The 17,248-nt window shown below is 43.2% G+C and overlaps 1 protein-coding gene across 1 annotated transcript in view; it reads right to left on the minus strand.

The window, feature by feature from the left end:
* Positions 1-17,248, minus strand: part of BTBD7 (BTB domain containing 7) — an 83,184-nt gene that overhangs the window by 37,292 nt on the left and 28,644 nt on the right. Inside the window, exon 3 of the mRNA XM_066612200.1 lies at positions 15,778-16,857. Coding sequence (XP_066468297.1) covers positions 15,778-16,857 — 1,080 coding nt within the window. The remainder of the gene's footprint in view (positions 1-15,777; positions 16,858-17,248) is intronic.

Raw genomic sequence — 17,248 nt, forward strand, 5'->3', positions numbered from 1 at the left:
AAAGAGAGTCTGGTCCAACAAGAAGCTGACGGAACATACCAAGATCCAGGTCTACAGAGCTTGCGTCCTGAGTACACTTCTGTACTGCAGCGAGTCATGGACTCTTCGCCCACAACAGGAGAGGAAACTGAGCGCTTTCCACATGCGCTGCCTCCGACGCATCCTCGGCATCACCTGGCAGGACAAAGTTCCAAACAACACAGTCCTGGAACGTGCTGGAATCCCTAGCATGTATTCACTGCTGAAACAGAGACGCCTGCGTTGGCTTGGTCATGTCGTGAGAATGGATGATGGCCGGATCCCAAAGGATCTCCTCTATGGAGAACTCGTGCAAGGAAAGCGCCCTACAGGTAGACCACAGCTGCGATACAAGGACATCTGCAAGAGGGATCTGAAGGCCTTAGGGATGGACCTCAACAAGTGGGAAACCCTGGCCTCTGAGCGGCCCGCTTGGAGGCAGGCTGTGCAGCATGGCCTTTCCCAGTTTGAAGAGACACTTTGCCAACAGTCTGAGGCTAAGAGGCAAAGAAGGAAGGCCCATAGCCAGGGAGACAGACCAGGGACAGACTGCACTTGCTCCCGGTGTGGAAGGGATTGTCACTCCCGGATTGGCCTTTTCAGCCACACTAGACGCTGTGCCAGAACCACCTTTCAGAGCGCGATACCATAGTCTTTCGAGACTGAAGGTTGCCAATACATATATATATATATATATATATATATATATATATATATAACTTTGAATTAATCAGAGAGTAAATCTACTAGCAAGGTGTTTTATTAAAACCCAGATGACAGCAATTAAAAATTCTAATTTGAATTTTAACAAGCATGTTGGGTTTCTAAGATGGTTTCAATGTCATGAGTGTTATACAGTGGGATTCGTGATATTTTATTCTTTCATACAACAGAAAGAAAAAAAATTATGGCAAGTTTGTGTTTATAAACATTAGCAGAAGAAATGTCAAACCCACTGAAGAATCTATAGCCAGGTCTGGTAAAATGGTATCTATTAATACCACCTTTGCTCAAGAACATATCCATATAAATCAACCGTTAAGAACATGTTTTTATTAAGTCTCTATTTAAATACAAGCAGTAATCCACACTACCAACTTCAGATTCATTATGCACAAGGAACACTATGCTGGAACATCCCGACATTCAAGGTGACCTGTAATCAAGTTATGATTTACTCTGCCACTATCTAATAAGAAAGATTTCCCCATTGACTTCAAAAGGAGGCAGCTTTCTCCATGCATCTGCTTATGTACATGGAGCTGCTCTGAGCGCCAAAGAGAAAACAAAAATTTTTGCCATGGATTTCTGTTCCCAGGACTCCCAGAGGGCATTCCATCTTCATTCTACACTCTTCAAGACAGCTCTTCCTCTCGGACAGTAGGTAGGATTCCCATTTTGCAGCTACTCTTCCAAAGGGAGATGTGATCCTGCCTTCTCAGGCCATACTAACACACCTCTCAGCTCCAACAGAACTAAAAACAGGAACCAATAACAATCTACAGTCAATAAAGAGGAGTAAAAAAAACACAGAAATAGGAATTTTTCCCTGGGAACTCTGGCTGGCACTCTCACATGTGTGGCAGAAGCCTAAAATATCAAATGCTCGAAGCTTTGGAATTCTCCCTTCCATCAGTGTGAGGACCAACACCCTAGTGAGGCACAGGGACTGAAGGAAAGGAGGAAAAAATGGCTCCTTCCTCTCTTCACCCCTTTCAAAAACTGCAAACCACTACAGGTTTCAAGAAGGTTCAATGCGGTCCTGTGACTCTGCCAGAAGACATGGCAGATCTGGGAAAGTTTACCCTTTGGAGGAGCAGCTGCAAAATGGAGATTTTGCCTACTATCCAAGGGGAGGAGAAATTCTCAAGAGTCTAGAATGAAGAAGATGGCACTCGCTTTGGGATTCCTGGGAGAATAGAGGAGAATCTGCAGGAAAGGCAGCTACATGCATACATTTAGTTTCTCACTAAACCCAAAGGAAAACAGAGATAGACATCACGCACCTCCACCTGCCTTCCCTTTAAAAACAGAAAGCATTCCACTCCCAAGAGCTAGTATACACCCATCTTATCTGATTTAAAGAAGCTAGAGAAGGCTATATTATTAAAAGAGACTGCATCCCCCTCTAACTCGTTCATTAGTATTCAGATGCTATAATTTTAATTGCTTATATAGCATGGCATATCAAAGTTATATGACATTCCTTTAGACATGCTTTTTCTTTGCTTTCTGCCTAATTTTTGCCACTTTTTAACTAAGATAATGGCACACAAATCAGATACTGCCAGAATATCACTTTAAGCAAGTCTAACATAGTTTGCCTTTACAGTATTCATCACATTAGGGCTCTCTCCTCATTTTGCTCTTCCTCCAAGAGCTCAAGAAAGCACATGTGAGGTGATTTCACTTTATTATTAATAACCATTTAGTTGTTTGCTTAAGACTTCTGAGTTCGTAATCTGATGAGTATTTGCCACATTCTTAAACTATCACCTTATGGTGGTTATAACAAGCAAGACTTACAGATAGACTTCAGAGGCCATCCTGTGATTCGTTCCCCATTGCAGGACTTGGGGAGCTCTTTAGTGCCCTTGAGTCAGAGAAGTTGGGTTTGGGGATCACCAGCGTCACTCACTTTTATAACTGTGGTTTCAAGTGTTAAATAAATATGTTCTTCCATGCATTTGGTAAAACTGGTCAGTTGTAAAGGGTCTCCAAGGCAAAGAGGTTATCTAACAAACCATTCTGTGTGTGTCAGGTTTCTCCGAGCACCTGGACAAATAGAACATTTTGGTGCTTTTCCGCAAACTCTGGCTTTACTTTAGCACCATATACTTCTGCAAGTGATCTTCTCTCACAGCCTCATGTAATTTGGGATGGGAGAAGACATCTCAGCTATGCGGAAGAGGCAAAACTATTCACTGCTATTTTATTAAAATAATTTTTCCATATCATAAAAGTAGTACTAACAGTATCAAAAGTGGAGGAAAAGGGTATGGAAGGTAGCAAGAGAAGGAGCAAAAAAGATAAAATTAGAAGTAAACACTACTGCAGTTTGAGTTTTGGAAGCGTGGTCCCCCACCACAGAAATCCTGCCTAGAGAAAAGACTGGATGCTCTATACATCATCAGCAATAAGTGTCATGTAGGAGATAAACCTCATAATGTCCTGCTTCCAGATTTCCTTGTGGGGGACCCAGCCAGCAGAATACTTTGGAAAACTAGTAATCCAGGGCGAGATCTGCCACGCACACCAAATACATTAAATGCCCCAAATACAGCTTTTAGTTCTTCAACTGTAGGCTTCCAAGAACTGTTTTGGATGACTAGCTGAAGGAATGTGGCGGGGGAAGGGAGAGAGGAAGGAAGGCGTTTAGAGACAGTTCTAGGAAAGGCAACAGGAAAGAGGTTCTGCAATAGAGTTGAAGAAATGCACTAGAATCTTTCAGCAGTATTTATCTGATTTCCAGAGACTGAGGTCATGTTTCACGTCTTTCAAGTTTGTTTGCTACCATAGTTTCCATAACAGTTCCAATTTCAGCTCTCTAGAGAAGAATGCGGTAAAATGTTTAAGCCAAGAATCTTCACTTTTTCACTGCCACATTTTCTTCCACTTCATTTCTAGTCTCCTTCTTAAGGCACAAGCTTGGTTGCAAACTCTCTTTGCCCTGCTTATCATATTTCACAGCTCTCTTCCTGGGCACAGAAAACCCACATTTGCAGCTGCCCTTCCTGTTGCAGGGAGTTTGCTTAAGCCTTATCAAAATCAGAATACTACTCCAAAGGTGTTCTGGTGTGTTTTTAATCTGTCAGTTGAGTTATAGCTGGCTGATTTTATTGTGATTCTGTTTGCTGAATGCTTTGGCAATTATTTATTTTTATTGATACTGTTTAATGTGTTATAATGGTTTTTTATACTGTTACAAGCCACCGTGAGATTCATTTTAATGACAGGATAGGATATATACATTTCTAAAATACGGAACATCCTTCAACTGGGTAGCCATTTAGTGATGAGAGATATGCTATACCCACCCAGAACCATAAAAGGTTGGGTAAGATGTATACTCTAGATATAACTGAATCCCTTCCAAGACAGCATAGATAAAACATGTAGATTCAAAGGTGTATATTAACGATTGTTCACAGTTTAAGTCTGCAAATTGTTTTTGTACTCTTAATTCCTAAAGCTTCAAGTGTCATAATATTTCTACTGGGAAAAATACAGCCTCATTTATAGCTCTGAGACAGCCAACCTTAGATTCAACTGGTGATAAAAAGTGCTTATAGACTAGAAGACGTATGCAAGAAGTTACACGCTACAATTCCCAAACTGTGGGCCTGTGGCCACCAGTGAGTCACAACCCCATTTGTGGTGGTTCGTGAAACTGGCAGGGTAGTTTAGGCTATGTGCATCAAGGGTTAAACATCCTGCTACTTGGGGGGAACACTACTGCAGAGTCACTATCATAGCCACAGAGGCTTGAGCAGCTAGTAAAGTGAAACTTTTTTTAAGGTGGGTCCCAAAGAACCAATAATGAAACGGACAATTTCATGTGTGACATGTTGTGCTAGGGCACAGCCAAATCAAGATTCCATTCAGATTTTTGCACACAAGAATCTTGTGCTATCACTTTTGTTTGTGCAAGCCCTCTTACCTGAGCAAGGACCAACTTGCAATACAATCATATGTCCTTGGTATATATTAGGCATATGTATTTGTGATGAATGTCTTGTTTTTCTGTATTTTGGGACATTTCTAACTCCTCAAAAGCTCCTGTGCAGGTTCAGCAGCCTCTGAAATGCCATTATTCCCCACCACCTGTAGATGTGGATTTCTTCTGCCTGCACAAGCCATTCTGCCTAGAGACTGCCTTGCCAACTGGAACACAAACTTGTCTAGGTAAAGAGGTAGAATGGCAAGGCCAGGTGGGTGTCACTCCTGCAATCAGGTACCCTGATGACATCAAAGCACAGTTATTTAGGTTGAAGCCTCAGGAAGCTCCACGAGTTCAAGCATTATCCATCAGTCTGTTTGTACTTTTACTAACCACCTTTGTTTCCCCATTTTGTTTATTAAATGTCAAAAAAGAAGAAATAAACAGTTATATTTTGATTCTATGACTGCCTAGTCCATGTTCATGGATACTTTAGTGCAATGGTTTCCAAACTTTGACTGGTGGCTGCCTTGACCTACTAGGGTCATTGGTCACAGCTCCCCATTAGGGCTACAATCCTATGCATTCATTCATTACTATGGGTTTTTTGCAGCTCCCCTGGCTGGTTTCCATGGTTCCCTGGAGAGCCATGACTCACAATTTGCTTTAGAGGATTCTTGGCTCTGCTGACACTACTGCAGGTATGATTAGTAACAACAACTCCAGGGGTTCGGTGATCTCCTGGGAGGAGGTTTTTCCCCAGACAGCCACCTTCTACCTGGTCTCTGTAGCCTAGGACGATAGCAGCCAATAAAAACTACCAAGGTTTTCCCCCATTTCACAGTTGGTCCAGTGACAAGAAAGTAAGGAGGAGTGCATGCTAACCAGTAGGGACTACTCCCCTTGGCCACCCTGCTTCTGCCCCCAGGTCCTCTTCCATAATTCAATGTAGAACCATTAAATGTAGAACCAAATACGGCTCATTAAGTACATGTGACAAGGAACAAATACAAAGAAGTCATGAATGAAATGAATGGCAAATGCCAGCCATTTCATTTGGGACCTCAATTTTCATAACCTATACTACAGTAGGCACTATTTAAAAATTTATATTTAAAATTAAAGTGGCAGAACCTGGTAATTGCCATTCCCTTATCACTTCAAAAAAGACTGTGCCAGAATGATCCCACATCCAGTGTGTGTGTGTGGGGGGGGGGGGGGCGCAGCGGCACAGGGAGACAGCTGCCCAAAAGGGGCATGCTATTCCTTTTAAACATAAAACAGGAAAAAAAGACAATCCCTGTAATCCCCAGCACCCATCTTTCCAGCCAGCCATATTTTGTATGTCTCCCCATTTTTAGGAGACAGCTTCCTCACAGGCTGGTTTTCCTAAGTTGAGCTAAAAACAAACCAGCCTGATCACAGCTGGCCACTCTGAGAACATGCTACCTTCACAGGTAGTGCCTTCCACAGAAGCTCCTAGCAATCTCTTGTTTGTAGCCAATCATTAGCCGCACCTGTTTGATAAGATGCCTCTTAGTGATGAGAACCCAAGCAATAGTTTGTATTTTCAGTAAAATATATTATTGTGGCTGTCAAGTGGCTATTGTTGTGGTTGTTTCTCATGAATTAGCACCAATTTCCTAAGAAATTGGCCAAAGTAAACATTTAGCCTATATCAGAGTTTCTCAAACTGTGGGTCGGGACACACTAGGTGGGTCGCGAGCCAATTTCAGGTGGGTCCCCATTCATTTTAATATTTTCTTTTTAATATATTGAACTTAGATGCTGCCATGGTATGTGACTGCATTTAGGGAAATATTACAGATCTGTACTTTAAACAGACTACTATGTATATGCTTTAAACAATGATAGTCAGTGGGACTTATTCCTGGGTAAGTGTGGGTAGGATTGTTAAAATTTTTCCTGCTTGATGATGTCACTTCCGGTCATGACATCACTTTCATTGAGTCTTGACAGATTCTCATTCTAAAAAAGTGGGTCCGGGTGCTAAAAGTGTGAGAACCACTGGCCTATATAATCTCGCAATTAATTTAGATCACCCCCCAGGCTTCGAACACCAGCACACTGCTCCGTTGCTCTACAATCCCACCTGAACACTCTAAGTTTTATTTTGCTCTATATGCTTTGTCTTACAACATGACTTAGGATAAATAAAGTACCTTTCTGCATCCTAATCCTGAACTGAGCATATTTCTTCCTCTGAATCCAAATAAGTCCCAGCCTACAGCTATCATCGCCCCCCCCACCTTTACAGTTATATAAACTAGGGAAAACAACCAACACACAAAATTATAAAGTGAATGAGATGTTCACAAATGGAGTAACAAAATGAATGAGGGTTTTAATAATGAACATGGATGGAATAAGCAAAACAAAACATTTACATACTCCAGTGATATTCAAAGTGGGGTGTCATGACGCCCCAGCCTGAGGGTCCTGGTCCCTTTCCCCTTAAGGGGCGGGGGCGGCCAGGAGGCAGGGAGGAGGCAGCAGCGTGATCCCCAGGATTGCGCTGCTCAGGGAGGCTGCAGGGGCTTGGTGCACTTGCCCAAGCCCCCTAAAGCCCCCCAGGAGCACGGGGAGCCCTGCGCGACCTTCAGCAGGGCTCCCCGGGTCAGGGAAGGTGACAGCGGAGCGAACGCGCCCCGCTCCGCTAAACCGGAAACGGTGCGCGATCGCTCCACGTTCCCTTTTGACCAGGCTGCAGGGACTGGGGTGCACCCTCCAGTCCCTGCAGCAGCCGTCCCTGGCTGCGGGGAGCTGGGCACGAGCGCCTGCAGGGTTCCTCGGGTCAGGGAAAGTGAAAGTGGGGCAATCGCGCTCCGCTTCCTGTTTTGCGGAGGTGGAGCACGATTGCCCCACTCTCACTTTCCCCTCACTTTCCCTGGGGAGCTGCGGAGGGCTTGGGCAAGTGTGCCAAGCCCCTGCAGCCCCCCTGAGCGGTGTGATCCTGGGGATCGCGCCGCTGCCTCCCCCCACCCCCGCAAAGACTTACTGTGGGATTAAAACTCCCTGCGAGTTTGAAAACCTCAGACATACTCCCTAGCATGCATGTTTTTGCTTGCAGTACTTTGGCTTTAATCAAAAGAGGCCTAAAACCCCAAATTGTGTGCAGAAAGCTTCAGACAGGCAAGAGCCACAACTGCTTTACACCTCTTTATAGCCCTATCTTCTGTTCTCAAACAACCCACTCTGCTGCCTTCACACGCCTCCTAGGACTGCTATTTCTCCCAAACTGACCTTTTCTTTCCGTGCTTTTTGACCAACTTAGGGCCCAATCCTATCCAATTTTCCAGTGCCGCTGTAGCCATGCCAATGGGGGGTGTGCTGCATCTTGTAGTGGGGAGGCAGTCACAGAGGCCTCCTCAAGGTTAGGGAATGTTTGTTCCCTTTCCTCAGGGCTGCATTGCGGCTGCACCGGTGCTGGAAAGTTGGATAGGATTGGGCCCTTACTCCTCCATCCCTTTTTTTTTTCCTTGTATGATCCACAGTTCTCAGAGTTCAAGCTACAGTTGTAGGTTCCTTTTTAGGTTCTGCCATTTCTGCTCCCAAGCTGCCTTATGCCCATTTTCAAAAATCAAATGGCAAGGACACTTTTAACACTTCAAAAACCTGCAATTACTGTTCATGCTGTATGCAACAAGAGAAGCTGCAATTTGGCATTCATCTGATAATGCTAGAACTTTGGACATTTGACACCAAGGATTAAGGATTGGATTTTCTTATTCTGGTGAATAGTCTGGCTTTAAGTATAAGCATTACAAAATCACCATGTTTACCGGAGAGAATGGCCCCTCCTGAGGAAGTGGTCTCTCTTGCATTAGAAACAACACACCAACTGTTCTTATGAGCACAAATACAACATGTTCAATCCAAGTCAGTAGGATGTTGTCAAGTTAGCATATGGTCTGCAAGATGGGAGGAGAAAGGAGGAAGAATTAAATTCTCCATCTTGAATTGTCAGCTAAATCCAAGCCAACATTTGTGACATTACACTGAATTCTAAATTTATTTATTATAAAAATGCATATGCTGCTCTTTTGCCCCAAGGCACTCAGTTCAGCTCACAGAGTAACACTTTAAAGAAAACCAAAAAAAAGCATCAGAAAATTTAAAACACAGCTAACAAATTAACCTTAAAAGTGCCAGTTATTACGTGACACGAAAAGGACATAAGAATTGGTGCCAGCTGAGCCTTCCAGGGGACAGCATACTATAAATTGGGGCATCAAACAGAGAAGGAACATTTCCCAATTACCCTCATCTCAGTTAAAGTGAAGGAGGGAATCCAGAAAAGAACCTCCAAGTATCATAAAAGCTGTGCAGGTTCTTACAGAATAAGGAAGACCTTCAGATACTGAGGAACTAAACCATTCAGGGTGTTAAAGCCTGAAGAAGTCTCGTTTGGACTACTGTAATGCACTCTTTGTGGGGCCACCCTTGAAAATGGTTTGGAGCTGCAGTTACTGCAGAATGCAGAGGCCCAGTTGGTCATCAGAGTGCAGTGCGCTGAACTGGCCAAGTTGCTGCTCCAATGACTACTCTGGTTGTCCATTCCTTTTCAAGTGCAATTCAAGGTGTTGGTGATTAAAGCCCTATGCAGCATAGGACCAGGATATCTCAAGGACTGCCTTTCTCCATATAATCCTGCATGATCCCTACAATCATAGGAGAGGGAACTGCTTAGGGCAGGGGTGCTCAATAGGTGGATCACGATCTACCGGAAGATCGCGAGGCAAAATGAGTAGATCGCGGAGCCCTGTCTCTCCAAACTGTTAATATGTCAGCAGTTTCCTCTAGTGACTAGACAAAACTGACATATTTAGCTGACACTAAACTGACACTGAAACTGACACTTTAGCTGCTCTTCAGGCATGCAGCAACAAAACTGAGGAAACTGACTAGACTCCAGCAGGGGCTCCATACATTAAAGGGGGTCTGTCAGACGCTTCCTTCCCCCCTGGTAGATCTCCGGGCCTTGCTGGGTTTCAAAGTAGCTCTCGAGCCAAAAAAGTGTGAGCACCCCTGGCTTAGAGTATCGCCACCATGTGAAGCCAAAGGGATGGCAGCAAAATGCAAGGTCTTCTTAGTTGTGACACCATGCCTCTGGAAGCAGCTGCCACAAGACCTGAGGATGGTTCCCTCATTATATGGTTTCTGGCAGGGTTTGAAAACCCACCTGTTTTGCTTGGCCTTTGAAGAGAGAGGTATTTCCTCATGATCCCTTCCTAATTTATGTTGTTGCTCTTTTCTTTTTACAGCTGTGTTACATTTTAATCTGTTCCTGTATTAATGTCATTTTCTAAACTGTTTTTAACAGTTTTAATGTTTTTATTCTAGCTTTTTATTTTTGTATGTTTTTTCCTGTTGTACACCACTCTGAATATTAGAGAAAGCAGTATATAAATCTTTTGAATAAATAAGAAACAGTACCTTGAACTGTGTCCAGAAACAGGATGGAGGTCAATGAAGCTGTTTCAAGAATAAGTGCTTCACTTGACTGATCCCTATTGTTAGTCTAGTTCTACCCTGTACTAAAGCTTCCAAGTAGTCCCATATACAAAGCACAGTAATCCAAATAGGATGTTATCAGAATATGGATAACCATGGCTAGGCTTTCCCTGTCCAGGAGAGGTCAGAGGTGATAGTTTTGCCCCTCACAGCCATGGAACATGTATGTGTTTTCATGATTCACTTGCTCCTGCTAGACTGAGACTAAGAAAAGTCAAAACTGCTAAATTTGAACAATTACACCCATACATTTAGGTATTCCCTCTCAACCCCAATAAATTTGATCCCGTTTGCTAGGAAAAGAGAGTGTGGAGGGAAGGACCTGGGTGGGCTCACACGGGGGGGGGGGAATCACATTCCAGTATCATGAAGCAACTGTAGTTGACTGTCAGGCCTTTGGCATCCCAGGCCCTGAGATTGTTATTAGCCAGGATGTGGCAGGGGGGGCCCTGATGCCCAGGCCCGGTATGAAATGTCAATTAAAGGAACAGCAGCACTGTACTGTATATGTATGCTGATGCAATCAGCTGCACCTGTTACAGGTGGGAGTCACGTGACCTGGGGAGAGGTGTGCAATCTCCCCAGGTGGAGATTGCAATGGTGGAGTGGTGCAATGCACCACTGGACAGCCAATCAGTGTGGGGCACAAGACTGTCTTGTGACGATGAGGTCGCCCCACTGTGATTGGCTGGCCCCGGTATATATGGGGCAAGCACAGACACCAAGGTGAGGGTTGTTGTGGTGGAGTTTCTGTGTGCTGTGCTGCTGGTTTGTGTACTGATTTTGGACTGCCTTCTTATGACTGTGACCTGCTGTATCCTTGAGTTCTGAACCGTTTGACGGACTACTCTTCTGCCTGCTCCTTTTACCCATAGCTGTTTCTGCAACAAACAAGTCTGTGTCTGCTTCTTTGGCTCTGTTTGGGATAGCAAAAGAAGCAGTTGATCTCCTAATGCTCCTGTGCCATTCTGCTATCGGGAAAGCAAGGGCTATCGTCCCCTGCTGACCTGACATTTACAACCGCAGTCACGATTTTGATTAAACTGCTGCTTTAGCATTTTTTGGATGAATATTGTAACTTTAATATTTTTTATGTCATTTTTGAGTCCTTGTGTTAGAAAAGCAGTATACACATTTAAATAAAAACCAAACTCATCTTTAGCTAAAACAAACTGACAGAAGTTACCAAGGTGTCTATATGCACAGGTACAATGGTTCAGTTACCATTTTAAAAAAAACCTCCAATAGTAACAGGCAGGACAATGGCCAGAAAGGATAGTGCAATATTGATTTTCAAACACAACGCAAGAGCTTATAACTTGTACAACTTTCCCCTCCTCCAGAAGCAAAGGATTACTTATCATCCAAATCTGCCTGCCCACTGAGGTCATCAGGCATGATCCTGTCCAAGTCTCACTGCTCTCAGAGACAAGACTAGTGGGTATTCAGACAGGGCTTTCAGAGTGGCAATGCACAGGTTATGAACTCCCTTCCTGAGAAGCAAGTCTCTTCTCACCTTTAGGGTACTAGCTGAGATCACTTTCTTCCAGTGGGCCTTTGACACAGGACAATCCTCCTTAAGGATCTTGGCTTCCTGTTTCTTTTTTGTTTCTTGCAATTTTAAGAGGCCAAGTTCTGTTGCTAGTTTTGATGGTCTGGCTTCTGTTTTTATAGCATTGCTTAATGTTATGTTTCTGCATGAGTTGCCCTGGGTGCTCTACCCCCCTCCCCTCAAAAAAGGCAAAACAATTTCCAGGAGTGGTGTCAGGGATTTTCAGTGTTCTATCCCCAGAGAGTCTATACCTGAACCTTCAGTACAATGTCAACAGTAGCAACCAAAATACCATTAGGCTTTGGCAGTGGTGGGGGGGACAGTACAGGGTGCAGCACAGAACTTTTCCTAGAGCTCACTTCATCTTGAAACCAGAACATCACATTTTAAAAATACAAAAATCTCATGATGGATGATGATCATCTTCTTGTACAAGTATCTTTAACACTGATCTAGATGCATCCCTGAAATGCTCAGAAGTGAAATGCATTTATTGAGTGAGGGTATTATCACCCTAATCAATTGTTCATTGATATCACCTACCCCATTCTAATTGGATATTGACAAACCGAGTTACGACAACAGTGTATGTTTTCTCCTCAACTATTGCTTAAAGTACACCAGTCAAGAAGGCTCGTACTGTTCTGAAATTAACCAAATATGTCCCCAATATGTCATGGAAATTATGTCAACTCCTGCATAATCTGCATAGCCAATCATCCTAAGAACTCCAGTCTTCTTTAAGAGATCACAATGCCTCCATATGGAAATTCAGAGAATCAGGATGTGTGTCTACATACTCAATTTTCTCCAGGCTGTTTATAGCCACAAATAGAATATGACTGTATAGGGGAGGGGAAGGGAGAGCTGGGATATGCCACAGGAGGGAGGGCACATTGCATACAGGGGCCCCCCATATTTGCTGTTTCACTTAACCACAGATTGCATTTGGGGGCCCTTGCGTATCTCCATCTGCCCGTGGCCTCTGTAGACCTCAGAATGACAGAATTTTAAAAAACAACTTTCAATTTTATAATAAAACCGAAGTGACTTTTTTACACTTTTATTTTATTTTACACTTTTTTGAAGTAGGGTTTCCCCAGCCCTCAGAATGCCTTATAAGGCATACTGTCATTCTGAGGGTGGATGCATGAGACCTCTGCAGGGCTCAGAGCACCCTCCGGAGGCAAGGGGAGCATTCCATCACAAGTTACAAACCATGATGATATATGCAACCTCCTGGTTATAGAAGTATAACACTGAATGACAGATGCAAGGAAGTATAGGATACAGATATCTTGTTGCTTCATGGGATCCCCAAGGTATCTGGTGGGCCACAGAGATACAGGATGGGCCTTTGACCTGATCCGGCACGGCTCTTCTTATATTCTTAAAGTCACAAATGTGAAAGTTCAGATATTTATTCCCATAATTATGTTTTTTGGTGTTTCTACTAACAGAATAATGTTTCAGGCTGGAAACTTATGGATTCCTTCCACTACTATCTACCCTCAACATAGTATTCCTCCTTTCAAGTTGGATTTGAGCCAATGGTAGTAGATTGTGTACTGCAACCCAAGGATGTGCCAATTTTAACAAGCAAGCTTCTATGTTGAATGGCATAGTTCTTAACCCAAAAGCTACATACCTATTCCATTATGTGACTGAGTGACATGTCCAGACATTTTATATAAACAAAAAATTTAACCCAATTCTGCCCAGCCCACAGGTGTATACATTTGGTTCCTGTTGCATATATGCAACATTGGGTCGAAATGGTTTAAAGTAATGATTGAAGACCGTAATCTCCACAAGTGAAATGTACACGAAGACTTTTCCCTCTTCCACTCCGTGCCATGGCAGCAAATCCACCTCAGAAAACAACCCCCTCTTTGGCCAGCAAGACTGACACAGACATGCCCAAGAACCCAAGGCAGCTGGCATAGCAGTTAACAGTTAAGGTGTAACAAAGGCAAATAGTTCCTTACAAATCTTTCCTGGGGTTATAAAATGATAATCCCCCATAGCATGCTTTCCATAGGAATAAAGCTCAAGCTTAACAAAGGGCTGGCTTCTGTGATTTTTTTTTTTTACACGCAGAATTTCAAGTGGCATTGTGACATCTCTACTACTATTTCTATTTTTTTATTTAGTGGTAGTGATTAATGTCTGAAAACATGCAGTTTTCTGTAACAGACTCTCAAAGAGTTTCTGTACCTTAAATGGTTACTTGCTCTCTCATTGTTTCCACTTAGGTTACTGTATGCATATAACCTTATCAACTTGCAGTTATCCTACCTCTTCCTTGCATAAGAGTTTCCAAACATGCATTTCATATTCAGAATAGAGCAACTTTAACAAGCACAAGGTGTTAAACAATCCTTCTGAGAGTGGAAGACATCTTCTGCATACAGAAGAGATCTTTGGATTCAATCCATGTAGAATAAGAACATTCACATAAATTAACTTGATTTGCCTAATCTCTCTTGAAATGCAGGCATTTAGTTTTCCGAATGTAGAAACAGATCTGATTAAGGAGTTTTCTGATGTCAAACAAATCCACTTTCACAGTCTCAGAAACATTTTCCATTCAGCAGAAGATAAACAAATTCTGTCAAACATCTTCAAAATATGTATTTTTTAAAAATCTAGCAAGATACAGTATTTGAGATGTAACGTTGTTTTGAAAAGCAATTGAATAACACTGCTATTTGCTGATAAGTCAAGGCACAGAGACATTAGGAATGCTGTAACCCCCAACATTACCGACACATTACTACAGGGCTTCTCAAACTGGGGTGTTGCGATACCCCAGACAGAAAGCCCTGGCCTCTGCCCCCTTTAAGAGGCAGGGGGAGGCGGAGGCAGTGACATGATCCCCAGGATTGTGTTGTTGAGGGGGCTGCAGGGACTAGCATTTACTTACCAGTTCCTACAGCAGCATCCTGGGGGTATGGGGAGCCCTGCGCGAGCATCTGCAGGCTCCCCAGTCTTCTAAAAGTGATTGCGCTGCACTTCCGGTTTTGCAGAGGCGAAGTGTGATCGCACCGCTTTCACTTTCTGAAGGCTGAGGAGCCATGCAGACGCTCGCGCAGAGTTCCCCGCGCACCCAGGATGCTGCTGCACGAACTGGTAAGTAAATGCTAGTCCCTGCAGCCCCCTAAGTGACGTGATCCTGGGGATCGCAACGCTGCCTCCCCCCCACCCCCACCAAGACTTACTAGAACAAAAATGCTTAGCCAATTAATCTTTTGATCATTCAAAAAGGTACCTCCAATTAAAACACATTCATAATAACAGGTGACCAACACCATTTTACAAGAACCTTCCTTCTTTCCCATACTAAGATTAATTCTGCATCTAAACTATAATTTAGTACAGGGGTGCTCACACCTTGGCTCGAGAGCTACTTTGAAACCCAGAAAGGCCAGGAGATCTACCAGGGGGGAAGGAAGCGTCTGACAGACACCCCCTTTAATGTATGGAGCCCCTGCTGGAGTCTAGTCAGTTTCGTCAGTTTTGTTGCTGCATGCCTGAAGAGCAGCTAAAGTGTCAGTTTCAGTGTCAGTTTAGTGTCAGCTAAATATGTCAGTTTCATCTAGTCACTAGACGAAACCGACATATTAACAGTCTGGAGAGACAGGGCTCCGCGATCTACTCATTTTGCCTCGCGATCTACCGGTAGATCGCAATCCACCTATTGAGCACCCCTGATTTAGTAGGTTAAGTGACTAGGAGCCCAATCCTACGTATGTCTACTTAGAAGTAAGTCCCATTATAGTTAATGGGGCTTATTCCCAGGAAAGTGTGGATAGAATTGGAGCCTAACATTTAATTGGGGGGGGACACACCTACAATTTCACCCAGAGAAATATCATCTTAGAAGTTTTCCCTAAAGTAAAATGGACACAGCTTGATCTTCAATCCTATAGTGAAGAAAATGCCCAACTACAGAGTTTCAAAGTTTGTAACCAAATTCAAGAAGAGCAAGATATTCTGAAATATAACATACCTTGTGCAAGCATATTAAACTCCAAGAAGAGAGCTATATGGTAAAGTTCCATAGCTTCTTCAGCCCTCATCATGTTTGGCTTTCCTGCTACAAGAGCCTGAACTTCACTTAGACTTCCCACTGAAGGACTGCTGTGCAAAACTGAGAGGTCCACCAAGTCTGTATACATACAGTTTAAAATGACTCTCACGTATTTTTTTGGTATGATAGATTCATCCAGTATAATCCTAGTTGGAGTCCTTAGTGTCCGATCTGTGATTTCTTCACCTGTCCGTATCCTCCGTTGCAGAAGATGTCGAAAAAAGGGAGATCGTGATGAAATTATAGCTTTGTGTGCTCTGAGCTCCTCGTCTAAGCAGCTCTGATTTCCACCATAAGCTTCAACCAGTTCAGAGTCAGACGAAAAGCTGAGAACTACATCATAGTAACACATGTAGTCCAAGAGCCCGCGCATATCAACATCTAAAGAATTTGGTGTTCCAAATTCCTCACTAAGCTGCATGAGGATATCAACATTCTGAAATCTTGAGTCCTCTATTCCAAATTCCCCTGTGTACAGGTAGTGTAACAAAGCAGAAAACATAGGCAGGTCAATGCCAGCAGTGTTGATATCCATTATAATCTCTGCACCATATTCTGGTGAAGATGAAAGCAGGGTCTTAAAAAATGGGCACCTTGCAGCCAAAATTGCACGATGCACAGGGAAACAAGTCTCTTGAAATATTAAATCCACATCTGTACAGTACTTAAATTCATACAGTTCAGCCATGTCTTTCTGCAGGGTCCTGGCTTCTGGTCTTGCCAAACTAGCTTGTAGAGAAAGCTCTTTTAAGGCTGAGGTTCCTTCATACTCTTCCACTAAAGCATTGACATCTCGAACATCCCAGCCTGAGAGCAGTTCACGCATCTGCTTGGCATGATCAGCAGATCGGCTAGACTTTCGGCGCTTAATAAACTTCTTTTTGAGAGTGGCAAGGCCAGAGCTCTTCTTTTTCTTGTCTTGAGGTTTCTCATGACCATGGTCAAGACTGTACAGTTTGGATTCACAGCCATAGCCTTGATGAGAATAGGAGGATGTTCCTGAAAACAAAGAAGACGAATTACATTAGGTTAACACTCTGGATTTAATCTGGAAAAGCGTCAGATGTCCGCATCTCTGGCTTACTACAGTCATGACTACATTGAACATCTCTGAGCATTCAGGGCTGTTTACAAGAACAAGACCTGATCAAATACATCAATTATAGAAACAAAAGTCTTTGCTAAACACACACACAGGGAAAGTAATTGTTGAACTGACAGGGAACAGTGACCATACTACCATTCTGTTAAACATATATGCAAATAGAAAGTTACAGAGGATGTCCAACACAGGCAGGTTGGACGTCGAAAGGATAAGACTTCTTAAAAATGGGGGACTAGTAAAAAACAAGCTGAAAGGGAAAGTCAAGAGGGTCATTGTTTCCATGGT

Source organism: Tiliqua scincoides, chromosome 1 (genome assembly GCF_035046505.1).
Source record: "Tiliqua scincoides isolate rTilSci1 chromosome 1, rTilSci1.hap2, whole genome shotgun sequence".
NCBI lineage: Eukaryota > Metazoa > Chordata > Lepidosauria > Squamata > Scincidae > Tiliqua > Tiliqua scincoides.